Raw genomic sequence first — 14,764 nt, 5'->3', positions numbered from 1 at the left:
AATGATAAAGTGCCAATTGATTGGAAATGATTTTGTCTGTCGGCTGCTGAAACTCGAAACGACCGGTCCCCTTTGCTGGCACGTATAACTTTGGTCAAATTGCAATCCGTACAGCAGCAGCAGTAGTAGCGGCGGCGGTAGCAGAGTGATACTGATCCATTCCCCTTTACAACTTTCCACGGAGTCCCGCGGTGTGCGGCAGATGGGAAAACATCGTATCGAATCCCGCGCCTGACGAGATCGTGTCTTGTTTACAGATAAATGATAGGCCTCTCGGATCATAACGAATGCCGCAGTTTGGCGTGCTGTATCGAATTATTATCCTACGAGAGGTCGGAGCAAGGGAGAAGGCGGTTAGAGCGATGTTCCTATCCGGCTAGACACGGTTATGCGCAAATCAAACAATACCATGGTGAGTTTGTATGTGTGTTTTTGGGATGGGAAGCTGTTTTTTTTTTTTTGTTGTTTGTACACATGCTCCCGAGATGGCTCTCGGTGCAGGAATTGAACAGCCGGGGCCACATGTCCCGACCATAAGCTGGCGGCATTAAACATCGGGCTCGGGATTGTGCGATGGTACTTCGATGTTGCCCATAATGGATGTGCTTCTTGGGGTCATAAATCTCGCCATCTCTCGGGGGAAAGAGCTAGACAAATGGACGAGGTTGTTTGCTGGCAGCCAGTGTCTGCAAAACCTTACGCAATAAATCGTGCACAGCGAGTAATTGGTGACTTTTAAAGAGCTCTCGCTGGGTCGTTTCTAACCTGGCTCATAAAAGGTCAGCAAACTTTTCTAGCTCTAGTAACTACAGCATACGACAACACTCGCTCTGTACTTTGCTACTCGTTGGGTAATTATAACTGAATTAAATTTCATTACAATAGCTTTCCGGCACAACAAGCCAGACCATTGTTTTCTAAACCTTTTCGTATCAACTACCTCGTCTCCTCGAGGCTCGTCGCTCGCTCAGAGCGTAGATAGCAAAACAGTAAGTTTGCATAATCAAATCAATTTGGCGGCCAACTTTATGGAAACAAAAACTCATTCCCCATGCATGATGCTGCCCGAGTCTGCTAGCTCGGGAATGGAGTGCTGCGGTCGATTACTACCATTAAATAACCACTCGACAAACCTAGCACCTTCCCTGTCTTCCAAGCGCTCATCCCGAACAGGACACAGCTCTGCCACAGTGCACAAACAGCAAACAGAACATGTTAATTTAAGCACCAAGTCGAGGCCGACAAATAACATACACAAATACACACAACACAGAAGCACCTGCACTGTCGTACACAAGCAGCAAGCAGCCATACCATCACCGTTTTGGGTAAACATTCCACAAGCAGGGGCTCAAGTTTTGCTAGCGTTGAGAAAATGCAACACTTTGTATATTGCAGCCTCGAGCCCGTGCACCGACCGTTGCCAAGGGGATAAAGTGTGGGAAACTCGCAAATCAATCCATTCCTGGGAATGCAGACGGGTGAAGCTCGGAAACTTGCCCCTGTACTACACATGGCAACATACTCATACGGTCGCCCGCAGTTCTTGATTTCTCCCCCATGTGTGGGGTCCTAGGGTTGGAGGTGATTAATGATGGCAAAGTAGCACCTTCGCTCGGAAGGAAAGTAAACAAGCAACAGGGAACGGTGAAAACGAGCTGTGAACTGAACAAGGCACGGCCGGTGCAGGATGAAAGTGGATCGAATTATTGACCCGAAAACGGTGAAAGTCATTAGGAATCGTCATTCTGGGGGTGCAACTGAGCGATATGTAAGAAAAAAAGCTTGCCATTATTACATGAGAACATTAAGCTTTCCTTTTCTACGTTTATCTTAATTATGATATAATTAATTGCTGTTGATCAAAATAGAACCTTCATAGGAAATGTGTAGAAAAGCAGTTTGATTCTGTGTAGAAATTAAATCCACAAAAAGCAAAGGCATTGCTACAAAAAAACTCCTTCCAAACCGACTGAAATGCTGCAACATTTCTGGATCAGGTATCGATTTTCCTTCCTTTGCCAAACACGTTTCACCCTCCTCACGTCCTCACTGACTGACCTACATTGAAAGGGGGTGGAACGGACCCATTTATGGCACGGAAGAATCGTTCTCGAGCATCGTTAGGGCGTGATGAGGTACATGACTAACACGACACGCTTGTCGCTTCGCTTTACCGGCACGAGATATGGGCCACCCGTAGCCTCCTGGTCTCCGTTGGATAGGCTCAGGGGTAAACAAAACGAAATGATAATACAAATCGTCACACCGTCTCACACACACACACACTGTGCGTCCAAGACCAGAAAATGAAGTGCCCGTTCGGAATAGGGACAATGATGTCCGCCCTCAAGCTGTGGGTGGATAGTCTTTTGCAAAATGCCCATGACCTGACCTAGCCCACCCGGTGGCGGGGAAGGGGGGAGAGTGAACCATCCCATTTAAGGTCAACAAGCCGGAACGCGGGATGATACTTTATATCAAGTGTCAGTGCCGGCCATGTTTGACGGTTGTCATTTCCAAGCCGAGAAGCAGCAGGGCTTATTAACGCGTTGTTTCACGCCCCATCGAGTGTTGCGGTAATTGCACTGTAAGTAAGTGTATTTTAATTTTATGTTGGAAAAACACTCATGCCATGGTGTTGGTGATGAGTAGTGGTTTCATTAATTGCTTTTTTAAATGTGTCTCTTATCAGTTGAAAACGCATCGAATATAAACAGTTTAATGTTTTAATGAATTTTTACATAAAACTTCACCCTCATTGCCATTGGCTTGATTTTTTCATAACACTGTACTGGGTTGCAAGTCGCTACGCTGAACAACCATTAACACTTTGACCGCCGGCCTGACGTCACAGTTTGCGAGTGAGCACGTAGCGCATGACAAGAGAGCGATGAAAGCGACAATTGGTCGTGCGACTATTATCACTCTTTTGTTTCATTTCGATAAGCGGCGTAGCACATGTCGTTATCGTTCTCTCTTTCCTACCTCATTCGTTATCAAGAGAATTGGTGAGCGTCAGATACAGAGCTGAGCGGTGAACAAAGCCGTCGTGCGATTTCATATGACGCGGCGCTTAAAGTGTTAACAACAGCACACGAAACGCTCAATTCGTTGCACCGCAATTCTACAAACTACCGGGCGCCTCCATTTTCCATCACAACCTTAGCGTCTAGTGGCCACATAGTTCGTTGGCAATTACCCACACACACACACACAATGATGCCGTGCAATATCTCTCTGATTGTTAAACGCGGACTTTACGCTCCGAACATGCATGCTAAACCTCTTCAAACAGCTCTTACGATACATCCACTGCATCCCTTCCGAATGCATCACCGAGGCGCTTAATATATTGGCAATTGATTTTACCGTGGCGCTGTTTGCAACCCTCACCTCACCAAGCCAGTAAATGCCATCGAACGAGGTCAAGTGTAAGCGCATCCTTGCGAGCATCGTGCCCCGGACGGCGGTACGTGTGCGATCGTCGTGGAAATCTGTTACAAACCGTCCGGTACAGGTACAGGGTAGTACGTGGGCAAGATTTATTGTACGGAGTTGTTCACGAGCGCGTTCGCACTGCGCACCCCGGATGGCCTGTCCGTTGTTTGATTGATTGTGGCAATGTGTTGATATTCGTTACACGGCCCCAGCTCACTAGCTGGTGTTTGTGCTTGTGTCTATGCCACACGACACTCGAAATGGAATGGAACTAGATTTATGGACGGTTATTCTTTCCACATTTCCCTTTTGTTTATGGGCTTTTCGTTTCAATTTCCAGTGAAATTACAGCTCAGCAGTAAGCTGAGTTAAGCGCCTCGTATGAAATTATAGTTTAACCGGTATGAGTTAGATGCATTAAACGACCCACCCGGTTGGAAAGATGGCTGGTGCGCTCGGTGCACCATCAAAGTACACCTGGGAGCAACTAATAAATAAACCAGTTATTTCACCTTCACCAGGCGCACCCAGGGTCCCAGGGAGCAGTGCTGTCGTTTTCACGTTTTCTTTCCCCGCCTGTGTAGCCTTGTGCTAGCTAATGGAATGGCACCTGCATTACAACCAAGTTCTGCTGCTGCTGCTGCTGGCCACTTAGAACGATGGCTACAGGTCATGTAGCTGTAGTTTCGTTCATAATCTAAAGGATCTACGATTAAAGTGAAATTCATTTCACCTCTAACAGCAACAGCAAGCTGTGGCCGAGTTGAAAGTCCTCGTAAACCAACTAGCTTTTGCTGTCACTAGAGGGATTAAAAAGCAAATTAACAGCCCTATCTTATAAGAGGGTTAATATGAATTAGGTTTAGCAACCTTCGCGACTGTTTCACTGCGCTGGAAGGCTCTCTAAATCCACTCACGCTAAACCATTGAACAAAATAACGAAACAGTTTCTCCCACTTTGTCGGGGTACAATTTTTCAATACTGTCCCACTCGATTACAGTGATGAAAAGCCCGCACACGACCCCTAGGGGGAGGGAGAGAATCGAAACAGACCAACAGTCCATTGGAGACCTAATTTATCTAAGCCGCCGTAGAAACGTTCCGGCTCACTGCACTCCATCAGCCGTAATGGGTTCAATTTAATGTTGCCAATACACAGTCCACCACCGGCCATGTCCGAAACGAAATGAAAAAAACCCAACTCGCGATCCACACAGCCCCAGAGACACTCTACACTTCGTCAAAAAAAATTAAAAAAAAAAAGATGTAACCGTTTCATTGCGTTTCATCAGTCGGGCATGACCGGGCGCTCGATTTAATTTAATTTGCCTCGATTCAATTGGCTACCGGTTCCGGCTGCGCCCCGAACTGTGGAAGAAAGAGGAATCCAAGGGCCAGGGACACAGTTTATTTGATCCTCAAGATCACTCGGTACGACTTGGCGGGCGTTTTATTATTTTTTTTTGTTCTGTCACTGTAGCTCGTCAGTTGCGAATTACGGTGTTAAAGGGGGGCAGGGCACGGCTTTAAAGCAAGCAGAAGCAAAAGCACGCTTAATATCACCCGAAAGAACACCATTTGTCGGTGAGTAAGCTTTGTGCCAAACGCAAAAGCGCGAGTACGCAAATGCGGAGAACGCTCGCCATGGCGCTTTACATCACTTTTCGTACACCGGGGGTAGATTGAATATTGAAACCACCAAACCGTCAACTGCACGTGTTTGCAAAGAAGTTTTTTTTTTCTCTTCGTGTCGCTCTTAGTGTTACTTCTTTTCAGTAGGAGCGTTTTTAAGGTTACCCTGGTTGATATTGAAACATATTTACCCAGCACAATGCAACGCGTTTCATGTTCACCGTGCACCGTGTAGCAGAAAAGCTCCAGCAGGCACTGTACCGCGGTGACATTCAACAACATGCTCATAACAGTACGTTACATTGGGAGTTGGGAAAATTCGTTTTAAAAGTTATAATTGGAAAACACACATATTTGGGGAAAATTTCAATCATGCATACCAGTGTAGCAATTGCCACTGAAGCTACAATGAAACAATTTCAACCGGAAGGAATAAAGCGGCTCTTCAAGCTAACCCGAAAGGTATCTAATTTTCCAGTAGCAGTAGCAGCAATCAACGTGCACAAAACATGGCCTCAAAACATTTGCGTAGGTAGTAAACATAAAGCCTGTCCCACGCGCACCAAACAAAACAACGGAACAAGCTAAACGTAAGACACAGGACATGGTTTGGCAAAGCTCCTCCTCCATAAAGCATTAAAAGTGGCTCAAAAACAGTGATAAAAATTCGGACATAAGCTCCGACCATATAACTTTGGGCTATTATATTTTTTTGAAGCTTGTTCCGTTCGAACGAACAATGTGAGCAACCAAAAAAAAGTGCTCTCTCGTAGCGTGGGGATAGGAATTATGTTTGCAGCCGGCTCGCGCATACTAACCCAGCATGTCGTAAATTAAAGCTCATAGGTTATACAACTCCATCAAACACTGCAGCGGCTCTAAACGGCGTGTGTTACTGGCGTTTCGTTCTATCTGTGTGTGTGCGCGCTTGTGGGTAAGCCAATGGCAAACGCACAGTTTATGGGTACCATCAAAAGCCACATGGCTTACTCGGTGTCTGTTTAGTAGTTCTGCTTGTTTTGTTGCTGTTTTTGTATTCCATCCGCTTTATTCTGGTATCGAACGCCGCTGCTCTGCCCGCTTGGCATAATTTACAAAGTTACAATTCAAGCCCGTGCTATTTATAGCGCTCGTTCTGGACACAGCATGCTGTTCCGCATACAGTAGATGCTTTATGCTCATGGATTATCTCTAAATCTGCTGTGCTTCAATGTGCGTAATAATTACAGGCCTTGCCTGCAAAACAAAGCAACTTCTTACTGCGGCAACATTTATTGAAGCGTAATGCACAATACAAAACCGGTATGGTATGGCACTGTCCAGGTCGTCCCCCAGTTTCAGACGCGGTAGAATGTTCAGCCATTTTCGGTCCATCCTTACCTACCGGATGAAACAAAAATTCTGAGAGAGAGAGAGCGAAAGAAAGGGAAACACTAAAGTGTCTCATTGCTCGCCACAAAGATCGGTCGGCGCTTCTCCATTGTCCTTCCTGCACGCGTTCGATAAGACAACAAGAGGCCGGCTTTCCGATTCAATACACTCTTGACCTACTTCCCTGCACACGCTTACCGAATCCCGGTTGCTGCGGTGGCGGTGAAAAGCTGCCGTGAAGTACTCCTTCACACGTTCTACGTTCGAGCTATTCGCACCAGGGCGGCTCGCGCCGCAGAGGTAAGCAAGGTTTGTCTCGAGGCACTCCTTTGTTTGTTTACCGAACGAAAGAAGCGGGCTGTGTGTAAGGAGGCTGATAAAAGCGCGCGGTGGAAAACTGCACAAGCTCCGTGTATGTGTGTGTGTGATTGTTTTTCTCTCCTTTGCACGCTTCAAAAGCTTCCCTCAAACGTGCCGACACCGGCAACTAGCAAAAACGGAACGCAAATGTGTGCGCCGTTTGATGGGTTGTAATTAAATACACGTGACACTGGCACTCGTTACCCTTTAATTTTCGAACGAAGTTTCGTCGGAACGACATTAAACCTTTTCATTACAATCGAGAAGCTGATTGCTTTTTGCCATACCATACGTGAGTGTGGGAAGTCATTTCGACAACAACAAGTAATTGCAAGCGTTCAGAAACATTTCTATGAATTTTAGGTGCTAGCGCGACTTGTTGAATATAGTGCGTTGATTGCTGACGACTGAGCACATTGGAATCGATTGGTTGGATCGAGCGTACTTTGCCCCACTCGACCAGCTCGAGCCACTAGCTCCGAATATATAACCTTGTGGGGCATTATTCAAATGTCTGGCATATCGATTTTCCGCACCCATTATCGGCAGCTGGGCCGATGGACGATCGAGGAAACCGAACCCGCCAGCGCTACACACCCAGTCAAACAATCAACAAACAACGTCCCAGCTGAACGTGAACAAACACAAACTCACACACATAGACACTTACACAAACAACACACCCAAAGTAACTCAGCTTCAGTCCAATATTTTCCGTCCGTACCCCTCCGGGTGAATAAATTCCCCCGCCCCTGTATCGTGTGCCCCTTTTCCCCATCATCCACCCCTGCAAGGAAGCAAATTGAAACATTCCGCCATCCTCGGCCACGTGCCGTACGCGGTCCATCGCCAGTGGTTTGATCAGAGATTTCAGCGCTCTCCACCACGCTCTCGTGACGGATACACCGGAACACGAACGAACCAAAAACAACAACAAAAAAAACATTTCCTTCCGCGACACGACAGGCGTTTGCTTTCTAGGGCGAAGCCAAATAGGGGGGTGGGTGTGATCCATGTTTGCCTACCCTGCCGGCTTGCCGCCTGCCGAGAATGATGAGATCGGTAGCGTACATGCCAACGTCTGGCTTGCGTCCTGAATAGTGGTGTGCTGACAGTGTCTTACGATTTATCCTAAGAGTATATTCTCCACCGTGCTTTCGTCCTTCTTCCCTCCTTTTCTTCCTCCGTTAAGCATCAAAGTAGAATGTTATTGTTTCCTGTCCTTCCTGTGCATGTTCTTGGGCATGTTTATGGCAAGTCCCACAGCGCAAAGTCACATCTCGTGCAAGCGGGAGAAGTGAACCCGTCGTCTTCTCTAGCGCCGTCCCCGGCACGAGCACGATGTGCAGATTGTCTCGCTCGAGCTTCGAGCGAACCGTTTGCGGCAGTGGGTTGTTTATAGCCCGTATTTAGAATGCAATTTTCGGACATATTACTGCTGGGACATTCCATTTGCTGTCCACTTCCCCCATATTGGTTATTGAAAGTGATGAGAATATCATCAGCCCGAGCCAGCGGACTAGCGGTTGCGTACGGGTCCGTGTGTCGTCCCCGTTCGGCCAGGCGTACAATCACGGCTGGATGCGCTTATCGGGCCCCCGATCCAACCAGCCGTCAACTGTCAACCTTTTTCTCACACAACGTCGCACTTCGACATGACGATTATGGGACTTTGGAGCCTTACCGAGCGCGGGCATTGCAGCGACGCATCCATCCAATCGTTAGGATATGAGGGCGTTTTCCTTTTTTTTTCTCTCTCCTCCTGTTTTTATCTGTACACTCACCCCACTGCTAGTTGGTAGTGCTTGTTTGCTCTTGTCCTAGTCATTAGAACCATTCGTACGTGAATAAGTCACGTCAGCGTAGCAGTGACATGTTATGGTGACCCCGAGAGTAGACAACAGAACGAATAGCGTGAAAGAAACAAAAAAGCATACACCCAACCATGCTCGCCAAGAGCAGGAATCGATGTCAGGGAGGTTCCGCACATGTCACACTACCGCCCGGCTTGTTCTCGTTGATGGCCGCCAGAAACAACACCCACTATTTCATCCTATCCCTTCGCACTTCATCCACCGCCGCCCATGGTGTGTTCTGGTGGAGCACTCGACACGAGAATCGCATACCAGCAGTCGCTCCCGTCGCTTCCCTATGCTGCGAAGCAACGCTGGGAGATTACTCATGAGCTTCAGCAGAATTCGTTCTTTTTTTTCCGCTCCCCACTCGTCAAAATACTTACACACAACGCTTCACCGAGCATTACGGTCGGGCCGAACAGGGAAATAGTGAAGTTTTGTACTGTCGGAACGGTCCGATCTGAATACGTGGCAGGCGCAAGACTTATCGGCCTCATCTGTACCCATCTGCCCAATGTGGTTCTGTGTATGTTTCCGAGGGGAAAGAGGGGGGGGAGTGGAAAATAGCCATGAAATGACTGCTTTTTTCGCCCCACGTTAAGCACGAGTCAGACTATCGGAGCGTAGCGTAGAAAGCACCGAAAGTTGCCGTACCAACCGGCTTAGCTTTGCTGCGATTATCTCATTGCCTGACTGTTTGACACAAAATGGGATTTCAGTTGCAGGGCGTCGCTTGTGTCCGCCGAGAGTGTGTGTGCGGTGTCAAGAAGTCTGCAGCGTAGTACACTTCCGGAGCAAGTTTTAATAATCCCGCCCCGGAAAACGGAAAGTTTAGGCTGTGTCAGACCCATAATCATAAATAACACTACCTTAACGACTGTCGTATGCCCCCGGGGTGGTGTGTAAGCAGCGCACGTCCAACTTGTGACATTTGTGTGATTTTGATTTCGATCTAAGCTAATGACGGCACACTCATATACAGCAGATACGGGCGTAGACTTGTGATGAGATGCGATAAGAGTAATTATCATTTATTTTTGCTTTTACGTGTTCTTTTGGTGAGTCTGGTAGCTTTATATGCTACTTTTAACGTTATCCACACGATTCCAGGTAGGTGGTGTAATCGGTGTGTTTGTAGCAACGTCAGCATTAGTTCAAACCCAGGCATGAAATTCAGATCTTCAGCGTTTGTGTCATCTTTCAGTACATTCTCACCGACATTATAGATGGTTTATCTCATTTACTTATCTATACACACTTTGTCTCTCTCTCTCTCTCTCTCTCACACACACACACACACACACAATACACAAATGTAATAATCTTTTTGCTTTCAAAGACCATTTTCCCTCTCTGGGAGGCTATTTTTCTTTGGACCCTTTTCCCCCCCACAAACCATATGTCAACGTTCGCAGCAAACTGTTTTACGTGCCCGGTAAAACTTTGAGCCTTTCTTAGGTTAATACGCTCCGCTTTCCCTTTCCCAAAGGTGACCACAAAAACCGCACTCACACACACACACACATACGCTGTCCCACAGCAGGTATATATTCTCACACCATTTGTGGTCAGCATGTGAAGAGACGCGCGTGTCTCCGCAACGACGCGTCCATATTTGATTACGTTTCATTTATACTAGAGTGGCAAACCGAAACACACATACACACACACTCATGTACCCATACATACAGCAGATTTCCAGGTTGAATTTCGAAACCGCTATCTTACTAGCCGAGCCACGCGGCTCACCTTTCAGGTAATGGTAAGCTATAACATCTTTCATTTCGGCAGGCAACAGCTGCTGTCGTGTCTGCTCACCACCCTACTCTCTCATGTAGGGTTATAAATCTGTTTCAGTTGCCATGAGATGTATGGTGGGGACTATACACTCCCACCACGTCTGGCAAAGCAGCTCAGCCTGGTCAGTAAAAAGGTATTTTAGCTAGCAGAGCACCGGAGAGTAAGCGAGAGCATACATGGCTCCCCGTGCGGATGAATTGTTTCATTTAGCAAAGCCCCGGGGCCAGAGGTTAGACCGATTTGGGACAACTTTCACTTGTTCTGCAATATTTTGGCCTACCCGTCTGCACTGCCCAATGCTGAAGTGGATGAAAATTTTCCACCCATCCTCACTCTCCGCACATAACTTTAGCAAAAATTTTCAGCGTCAGTAGCAAAAAGCTGACTCGTGTGCAGCTGGGCGGGAAACATCAGCAATTCAGCCCACAGTTATTATTCGTTGCTAAGCTTTGCTGAGCTTTAATGTACGGCGGTGCTGCTGCACTCATCATCATAAGGGCAACGGGGTAGGAATGGAAAGCGTGGACGGGTTTTACGGGCCCTCCAAATTCGAGGAACTGTTCAAGCACCGCTTCGAATATCGTATAAAATAGGCATCCGTTGATTGTTCTTTCAGAATCTTTCTTTTGTAAAGTGATGCGAGAAAAGGTTGATTTCGTAGAAAATCACTAAACATTAGCTATTCCACGGAAAGGTAGGTAAGATGAGCGCAAACAAAAAAAAAACATAATGTGTACACAAAGAATGGAAAGTTTGCGAAGAGGGTGGAATAACATGCATTGTGAAAAATTCAAAGTAAATTCAAGAAATCTTCCCAATGAGCCACATGCAAAAAATACGGTTCTATGACGGGTTGAAATCATGCTAGCATGCATGAGCTGTTAGCGCTTTCATAATATATAGGGGTTGTGATTTTACAGGGTACAGATAATACAGGGTTTCTCTAGCCAGCTCGACATCGGAACAATTCAATCCCGTAAAAAAAACATTTCAACAATTACTATTGTACTCGAATGATCTGTCATTGTCACCTCAGTATATGCTCGACTTTCATTTGACAATGTTGAATAGGAATTTTGTGGATTGGAAAAGAAGCTTGAGCTGGCTAGAGAAACACTGTAAGATCTAGCAAGCGCCTAAAAGTATGCAATATGATATTACCCGTAGCAAAACGTTGATTTTGCTCTGAAATGCACATTTATAGATATTTTCTGGGTTTGTTTTTTTTTATTATAAAATTATTTATAGCGTTTACACGTTATACGTTACACGTGTACGTCTTTTCAACATATTAACTTTTTTTTTTATTCAGTAGGGACGGCTTTGCCGTATTGTTTAAACATATTAACTTAATTTAAGCAAAAATAGTACTTTTCTCACTTATCTCTTGCTGTTCCTAAAAAAGCTGATACCATTAGCTATACAATATGATAGATGTATTTCAAACTATATCAAGTTATTTTAACATTATTACAGCTTCGACCGTATTTTAGATGTTATAGTTGTAATAATTGATCATATTATAGTTTAATTTAAGTGGAAAAAATAGCCAAATTCTAAGCTAGGTAAATTTGTCTACATTCAACGACTGGCGTTGAAACAGAAAAGAGAAAAAAAACACTTGAGCGAAACAAACTTCCATGAAGTGTAATACATTACTCTAAACGATTTATTCTTCTCCAATTGATAAATGGTTCGGCAAAACTCTGTACCATTGAACCCTTTTTTTATGCATCAAAATTAAACCCAATACTTTGAAAGCAATTCAGCAGCAATAGCAACAACAACTGAGAAGCTTATCAGTACGCACACGCACTGCTGCCTTGCCTGGCACTCTCAACCGGCAGTGCGTTCACCTTCCTAACACGAAAGACTTCTCGAACTCATCCTGCTCAATGTACAAGCCTCAATCTCAATTAAGCCCAACACTCAGACACACACAGCCACCCAGCCGCTTCTAATTGTGTGATTGTGCCAAAGAGAGTGCAATCGTCGCAGAAAAAAAAACACAACAGTTGATACAGAACAGTTCCACCACGGTTTTCTGCTTTGGTGAACGTTCGGCTAACCGTGTAGGAGGGAAGGAAAACGGTTAAGCACCAACCCTAATGACCCACATTATCGTTGAGGCTGCAAATTTAGCAATTAGCAAATGTACTTTTCGACACAGGTTCCGACCATGGTGCCCGGTCCCGTTCGATAGGCCGTTTGGGTAGGCTCCCTTTTGTGGGTGAGTAGAGCCACCCGTTTCACCTACGATTGCCTGGGAGTTGCGATGGGCGCTGGGTGCTGTGTGCTAAGTATGCCGATATTAAACGATTTATTGATCAGAACGAACGATCCGAGCTGTACCTGCAGGCAGAGCAAAATGCTGATTACATTTGCACGCTTCGGATACTTTAAGTGAAATTTTATTTCTCTATACACACCTTAAGAATATCCATTCACACTTGCTCAGCAAGAGGAAAAACAAAATTCACACCCAGATAGCATAACTGTTTACACGTAGCTAAACAACCGTCAACATCGATTTTACGACCAAAACACATCAAAGGCAAATAAAAACTAGAAGCAAGCAGTCCAAACAGCTCATCTTGCCCGTCGTGCTGCTGTGTTTGTACTGTGTTGGAAAATTAAACGCAAATAAAACGAGCGAAATCGATAAATGGTGCTGCCGAACGCAGGAGTGTGCCGGCCAGCATTTCGTAACCATTTTATGGCCACCTGATTGGGAAAGTGCCCTACCGATACCGATCAAAAGCTGGCACACACACAGACAGTTTTATTGCTGAAAAATATACCACCAGCCACGAACGTTTGCCGGGTGGCAATCGAACGCAAAGGACATTTATTTATCACGAGATGTCAGTAAAAATTACCTTTGAGCAGTCGTTAAATCCTTATCCATGGTTCAGCTCCAATCGGTCGGATCAGAAGAAGAACTGGCTGCCCCTTCGAGCTGGCCGATCGGGATGACTAAAACGATTTAGTGTACTCTTGCACTTGACACCTTCTCGGCAGCCACTAGGACCACACACACACACGCTCACGTTATCGTTTCACTGCTTCATTACATAATTTACATTCTCCGCGCAACCAGCACAGTCGCTCTCTAACGGCCTCACGACCAAACGACCAACTGCACACATTTAACGACCATAAAAAGCAATAACGCTCGACACTCGATCGTGTATGCTGATGATGCCTTAATTATAATTTTTTTTATCCGTTTTTCCGTGGTTTGTTTTCACTCGCTTTTGGGCAATTTCCTTCTCACGCACTGCACAACAAGAGACCCTAAAGAGAGGGGCGAAGAAAAACAAAGGGATAGAACGATAGCCATAACAATTAATGTTTGATCAGATTAAAACAGCACCCTTTTCCGCGAAAGCACGCGCGGTACACGCGAAACCACACCACATGACCGACCACACGGGGACGTGTTGCGTTTTTGCGTCCAATTACATTGCCCAAAACCTTCCGTTTTATTTGGTTCTCAACAAGCCAAAATGAGTCTCTTCCTGAGACTGAGCCTAACCCTTTTTTTCGGAACGCTCCGCCGGGCCGTGACCCCGTTTTTACTCCGTTTGATACAATGCAACGTGACACCTCCTAATTGTGATCAGCACATTCGCCTAATCATGGCTGTTGTTGCCTAACAACGAACACGAACCTCCTACAATAAAGCGCACACACACATGCCCCCTGTTCGAAACACGGGTGGGGCTCAGCTTCTAGAGGAAGGCCCATATTCGTTGACTGCTTCCTATTACCAATTTTAGTCCCTATTTCTCTCCCCTTTCATGCCACGGAAATGCAATTTTTAGGCTGCACCGTAACCGGTGAGTCCCTGTGCACAAACCTGCAAACTGGAACGCAACTTCCGTGCCACAACGACAACACACACGCACACCACACGCTTATCCTACACACCCACTTGAACCCGCGATGAAACACACTTCACCGTGCGAGAGGCTGTTCCGTCGTCGCCGTGTTTCGAGAGTTTCACGCAAGCCACCAGCAAGCCACCAGCCACGCCGAAACTAAACCATAGCAGATGATTTTTCACACCAGACTGAATGATGATGAAATCTGTGACTGTAAGGGGCTTCCGAGCCCGAGTGCCGAACGGTGGCGCGAAAATGAAACCGAAACCAACGGACGCGTGCGTGTGTGTGTGTGTCTGTCTGTGTGTACGACTGTGGGAGCAGGCAAAGACGAAGCCAAAACGGACTGGCTGGTGGGTGTTTTGGGTTGGGTCGGTTCGGTCGGTTCGGTACGGTCCGGTCGGGCGCTTTGTGTA

The 14,764-nt window shown here is 46.2% G+C and overlaps 1 protein-coding gene across 5 annotated transcripts in view; it reads right to left on the bottom strand.

Moving 5' to 3' along the window:
* The window catches only part of LOC4577025 (GTPase-activating Rap/Ran-GAP domain-like protein 3), a 77,752-nt gene extending 63,177 nt beyond the window's left edge, over window positions 1-14,575 (bottom strand). The window contains exons 1-2 of one of the 5 annotated variants that reach the window (XM_061647764.1): window positions 14,421-14,575; window positions 13,341-13,758 (exon numbers count right to left, since the gene is read on the bottom strand). In XM_061647764.1, coding sequence (XP_061503748.1) covers window positions 13,341-13,369 — 29 coding nt within the window. In that variant the 5' untranslated portion in view covers window positions 13,370-13,758; window positions 14,421-14,575. Of the gene's footprint in view, window positions 1-13,340; window positions 13,759-14,323 lie in introns of all 5 variants that reach the window. The other 4 variants (XM_061647761.1, XM_061647760.1, XM_061647762.1 and 1 more) reach the window with 4 other exon arrangements.
* Window positions 14,576-14,764: the final 189 nt, after the last annotated feature.

This window comes from Anopheles gambiae, chromosome 2, assembly GCF_943734735.2.
Source record: "Anopheles gambiae chromosome 2, idAnoGambNW_F1_1, whole genome shotgun sequence".
Classification (NCBI taxonomy): Eukaryota; Metazoa; Arthropoda; class Insecta; order Diptera; family Culicidae; genus Anopheles; species Anopheles gambiae.
This window is presented reverse-complemented; position numbering and strand designations above follow the sequence as displayed.